The sequence below is a fragment of the Dendrobates tinctorius genome, unplaced genomic scaffold (genome assembly GCF_039654945.1).
Source record: "Dendrobates tinctorius isolate UK_male_01 unplaced genomic scaffold, ASM3965494v1 ptg000127l, whole genome shotgun sequence".
Taxonomy (NCBI): domain Eukaryota; kingdom Metazoa; phylum Chordata; class Amphibia; order Anura; family Dendrobatidae; genus Dendrobates; species Dendrobates tinctorius.
Window position 1 is genome coordinate 3,997,549 of NW_027361795.1, and position 6,000 is coordinate 4,003,548.

Genomic DNA, 6,000 nt, shown 5'->3' on the forward strand with positions numbered 1-6,000 from the left:
GAAATACACATCTAGTTATGATTATTATTATTATTATTATTATTATTAACATTCAGTATTTGGTCTGTATTTTATATCAGTATTTGTAAGCTAAAAACATACAGGAGAGGAGACGTGTTTGTATTATACTTTTCCTCTGAGGCTGAGTGCAGACGGACTTTTTTGCCCTGCGGATTTTTCCGCGCAGAATTGAAGAAATCCGCAGGTCAAATGACCTGCATTTTTCCTGTGGATTTCTTCCATTTTTCCTGCGGTTTTATTGCAGTTTTCCACAGTGGATTTCCCCCTGCGGATTTGGAGACAGGGGAGATGGAAAACAGCACAAAAGAAGTGACATGCTGCGGATTTTGTACCGTGAAAAAATCCGCAGCGTCTGCACAGCGGTTTTTTTTCTTCATTGATTTACATGCTACTGTAAATCACACTGCGGATCCGCAGCGTTTCTGCGCAGTAAAATCCGCTGCGGATCTGCAGGGATTCTGCATCGTGTGCACACAGCCTGACTGTTCCACTCCTGGTTTTGGCTTACAAATACGGAGGTAAAATACTGACCAAATACTGAACGTATGAACGTGGCCGAATGATGAAAATCTACATACCTGACAGCTCTGCGGCCCATTTATCAGCATCCGCATAAGCAAATTCTAGGTCTGGAGACTCAGAACAACCCTGCAGGAACAAAAATTGTAGAAAGTCGTAGCGCAGTTCTAGTAGTCTATAAACTGGTAGAACACACTACAGTATGTGAGGCAGGTATAGGAATCTCTGGTCATCTGGGTAGGTTCTTATTTGGGGGACCGCTTTGTACAGATTTCAAGGTCTACAGTGATATAACTTTTCTATGGTTTCCTTTAAATCCTGTACACAAAATTACAGCCTGGGTCTACACACTGACACACAACAGGTGTATAATCGGGATTTACATGGTCCGATATCTCACGGTCACACGTTCAGTATTTTACCTCAGTATTTTACCTCAGTATTTGTAAGCCCAAACTAGGAGATGGCGGAAAATCCAGAAATGGTGACGTGTTTCTATTAGACTTTTCCTCTGATTGTTCCTCTCGTGGTTTTGGCAAATACTGAGGTAAAATACTGACCGAATACTGAATGTGTGAACACGGCCTTACAGTTTTGCTTCTTCATCTTGCGAGCATGACAATACATTGCAGGCTGCTTCATCACAGTCAGTTTTAATGTCATCTGTCGGAATCCCTATCGGCTCAGTATCCAGCTCACCTCAATCTAAACAATTGTGATAAAAAAAAAAAAAATTGTTTATTTTTTTTTTTTTTAAAAAAAAAGCATTCATTGATACGGTAAGGAGTGTGACACGCATGAGGTAAGAGTCCAAAAGCGAAGAGTACAACATTGACTATTGTACATCGTATTAACATACCCAGAGAGGTAGAACAAATATACATATTAGACCCCAGCCTGGCGCCTCGCTTCCATTCTCAGTGGCATGGAGAACATACAAACTCCTAGCAAATGGCATCCTTGGTGGGATCTGCAATCAGGACCCCAGGTGTGCATTAGCACTGTGCTGCCTGATATTACTTGCTTTCTTTGGGGCAGTGACAGCCACACATAAAGGTTCAGGTAATCCAGGACAACCCCTTCAAAGACTACACCATTTAGATGCTAGTGATCCAATTACAGACCTTCACTCACCAAAAAGACCCTGCTCTTTTGAATCCCAAATGGATTCCTAGTTACTATGTGTTCACCTGCAAGTTTACACACATTTACGGTAAACCCAATGGAGTCCTATGACGTCAACATTTTGTTGAGAAGCAAAATGGCCAATTTCTCCCCAGTAAGACCCATTGAGAGGCTGCATGTCTCTCCCACTCCCACTGTGCACAGGAGGGAGCCGGCCAGGTGGCAAAGGGGCCCAGAAAGGAGGCCCGCTCACATCATCACACAGAGGGGCCCAGAAAGGAGGCCCGCTCACATCATCACACAGAGGGGCCCAGAAAGGAGGCCCGCTCACATCATCACACAGAGGGGCCCAGAAAGGAGGCCCGCTCACGTCATCACACAGAGGGGCCCAGAAAGGAGGCCCGCTCACGTCATCACACAGAGGGGCCCAGAAAGGAGGCCCGCTCACGTCATCACACAGAGGGGTCCAGAAAGGAGGCCCGCTCACGTCATCACACAGAGGGGCCCAGAAAGGAGGCCCGCTCACGTCATCACACAGAGGGGTCCAGAATGGAGGCCCGCTCACGTCATCACACAGAGGGGCCCAGAATGGAGGCCCGCTCACGTCATCACACAGAGGGGCCCAGAATGGAGGCCCGCTCACGTCATCACACAGAGGGGCCCAGAATGGAGGCCCGCTCACGTCATCACACAGAGGGGCCCAGAATGGAGGCCCGCTCACGTCATCACACAGAGGGGCCCAGAATGGAGGCCCGCTCACGTCATCACACAGAGGGGCCCAGAATGGAGGCCCGCTCACGTCATCACACAGAGGGGCCCAGAATGGAGGCCCGCTCACGTCATCACACAGAGGGGCCCAGAATGGAGGCCCGCTCACGTCATCACACAGAGGGGCCCAGAATGGAGGCCCGCTCACATCATCACACAGAGGGGCCCAGAATGGAGGCCCGCTCACATCATCACACAGAGGGGCCCAGAATGGAGGCCCGCTCACATCATCACACAGAGGGGCCCAGAATGGAGGCCCGCTCACATCATCACACAGAGGGGCCCAGAAAGGAGGCCCGCTCACATCATCACACAGAGGGGCCCAGAATGGAGGCCCGCTCACGTCATCACACAGAGGGGCCCAGAATGGAGGCCCGCTCACGTCATCACACAGAGGGGCCCAGAATGGAGGCCCGCTCACGTCATCACACAGAGGGGCCCAGAATGGAGGCCCGCTCACATCATCACACAGAGGGGCCCAGAATGGAGGCCCGCTCACATCATCACACAGAGGGGCCCAGAATGGAGGCCCGCTCACATCATCACACAGAGGGGCCCAGAAAGGAGGCCCGCTCACATCATCACACAGAGGGGCCCAGAATGGAGGCCCGCTCACATCATCACACAGAGGGGCCCAGAATGGAGGCCCGCTCACATCATCACACAGAGGGGCCCAGAAAGGAGGCCCGCTCACGTCATCACACAGAGGGGCCCAGAAAGGAGGCCCGCTCACATCATCACACAGAGGGGTCACAGTGCACACCTGGCATTAGCAGCAGCGCCCCCACACTGTGCATGGTGGGAGTCTACACTGACACAGATCATTAGGAGCTTCCTCATATTCCCCGGGTGACACATCAGCACCGCCATTTAACCCTCACACCGCGCTTTACCTCCGAGTCCTTGCGCTGGTTCCGATTGTATTCTCGCCCCTTTCCGGGCTGAGGACTCCCAGCACCGCCGCCTACACCGGTTCTCAATTTATTATTGACACTCAGCGCCCCGGAGGCCTCCATCTTCTGTAGGGAACACCCTCAGAGAACAAGGTATCGTGATAACACAGCCTTACGTGCAATGCGTCACGTGGAACGCAAACACTTCCGCGTACTGGACGTACAGCGTTCCAGGCGGCTCCGAGAGACTGTGTGCGCTGTGCGGCTGCGCGTGACCACCATCCTGTGCCTTTAGATGCATGGTTATTCTGGAGGAAGTGCTCTGAAAGGGTTAAATATATAGACAAGTTTTGCACAAACATCCCAACTTTGAAAGTGGGACACAGTGTCCCAGGCCATTTATAGGTAAACCCCTGCACGAAAGTTGCCAAGTCCTTTATAGGCGCCCACACAGAAGTATTGTTCCACATGTAGGCTGTGGGTGTATGATACAACACTTGTGGCCCCCAGAATGCCCCCCTCACACAGGGACCTACAGTACATTATCTCTCACAGTATGATGACCCTACAGTTCCCAACCACACAGTATGATGCCTCTTAAGCCCCCCATACAGCATAATGCCCTCACAACAACCCCCCCCCCCCCCACAGTACAATACTCTGAAAGCCCCTCCACACAAATTATAATCCAAAGCCCCTCACAGCCCTCTCCACACTGTATGACGTCCCCACATCCCCTCACTGTATGATGTCCCTATAGCCCACCACACACAGTATGATGCACCTCGTAGTAAAATGAGCTCCCTCCACAGTCCCTCTCTACACAGAATGAGGTGTCCACACAGTATATCACAAAAGTGAGTACACCCTCACATTATTGTAACTTTTATTCTATCTTTTCATGGGACAACACTGAAGATATTACACTGACAATGTAAAGCAGTCAGTGTACGCTTGTATAACAGTGTAAATTTGGCGTGCCCTCTAAATAACTCACACAGACATTGTCTAAACTGCTGACAACAAAATTGAGTACACCCCTAAGTGAAAATGGCTAAATTGTGCCCAAAGTGTCAATATGTTTTGTGGCACTTCTTTATCTTTCTTTGGCATGGAGTTCACAGGTCGCCATTGAAATCCTCTTCCACTCGTCCATGACAACTTCCCGGAGCTGGTGGATGTTAGAGACCTTGCGTTTCTCCACTCTCCATTTGAGGATGCCAGACAGATGCTCAATAGGGTTTAGGTCAGGAGACATGCTTGGCTTGTTTAGAACCTTTATCCTCAGTTTCTTTAGCAAGGCAGTGGTCATCATGAAGGGGTTTGGGGTCATTATGTTGGAATACTGCCCTGCGGCCCAGTTTCCAAAGGGAGTGGATCATGCTCTGCTTCAGTATGTCACAGTACATGTTGGCATTCGTGGGTCAGTCAATGAACTGTGACACCCCACAGCCAGCAGTACTCATGCAGCCCCAAACCATGACAATCCCACCACCATGCTTGACTGTAGTAGGCAGGACACACTTGTCTTTGCACTCCTCGCTTAATTGCCGGCACATGTGTTGACAACTTCTGAACCAAATAAGTTTATCTTGGTGTTATCAGACCAGGGGAAGAGTCTTGAGGAGATCATTTGCATATTCCCAGTGCCTTCTGGGATAAGTGAAGAGTCTCCGCGAGCTCAACGATCACTGGGTTTTGGCCGTGGCAGCTGAAAAGAGGAAATCGGAAAACCAGGGGAAGAGTCTTGAGGAGATCATTTGCATATTCCCAGTGCCTTCTGGGATAAGTGAAGAGACTCCGCGAGCTCAACGATCACTGGGTTTTGGCCCTTGCACAATTTTGCATCATCTTTCATCGTCTTTAAGAAATCTCAATATGGAAGAGGCCAGGAGCCATTTCGTGAGCTGCATTTCTTGCTACATGTTCACAGACTTACCAGTGGAAAAGCCAAACTTCACATGCCACAAATGCAAGCTTGTGTCCCTGTTGGAGGAAAAGTTGCAAAGTCTCGAAGAGAGGTTAGCTATGTTGAAGATCATTAACCCCTTTCTGCCATCCGACGTACTATCCCGTCCATGGGACCTGGGCCCCTATGCCCATGGACGGGATAGTACGTCTAGCGCGATCAGCGGCGCCCACGTGGTGAGCGCCGCTGATCGCGGCCGGGTGTCAGCTGATTATCACAGTTGACACCCGGCACAATGTGTCAGGGGCGGTCACGGACCGCCCCCGACACGTTAACCCCTTGTACCGGGGGTTAAAGGGAAGCATCGGCAGGGAGGGGGCTCCCTCCGTGCTTCCCTGAGCCCCCCACGGCAGCGCAATGTGCAGCGCTGCTGCGGGGGGCTCCTTTCCTCCAGGCCCCCGAATCCAAGATGGTGACGGGGGCCTGAGGAAGCTGGCTTCCTCAGTGCCTGCAAAGCGCAGGCATGAGGAAGCCTTCTGCAGTGCCTGTGTCAGATCGCTGATCTGTCACAGTGATCTGTGATGTGACAGATCAGCGATCTGTCACAGGACAGTGATGTCCCACCTGGTACTATTTAATAAAGTAAAAAAAAAAATAAAAAAAGTGTTAAAATAATTAAAAAAAAATCGCCAAATAAATTAGAAAAAAAAAAAAAATATTCCCCCAATAAATCCATTTTTTGGAAATAATAAAAAAAAAAACAAT

General features: G+C 50.0%; 1 protein-coding gene across 1 annotated transcript in view; it reads right to left on the minus strand.

Annotated features, from left to right (window-relative positions):
• Positions 1 to 3,598, minus strand: part of STRIP1 (striatin interacting protein 1) — a 36,087-nt gene extending 32,489 nt beyond the window's left edge. Inside the window, exons 1-2 of the mRNA XM_073542437.1 lie at positions 3,327 to 3,598; positions 600 to 669 (exon numbers count right to left, since the gene is read on the minus strand). Coding sequence (XP_073398538.1) covers positions 600 to 669; positions 3,327 to 3,449 — 193 coding nt within the window. The 5' untranslated portion in view covers positions 3,450 to 3,598. The remainder of the gene's footprint in view (positions 1 to 599; positions 670 to 3,326) is intronic.
• Positions 3,599 to 6,000: the final 2,402 nt, after the last annotated feature.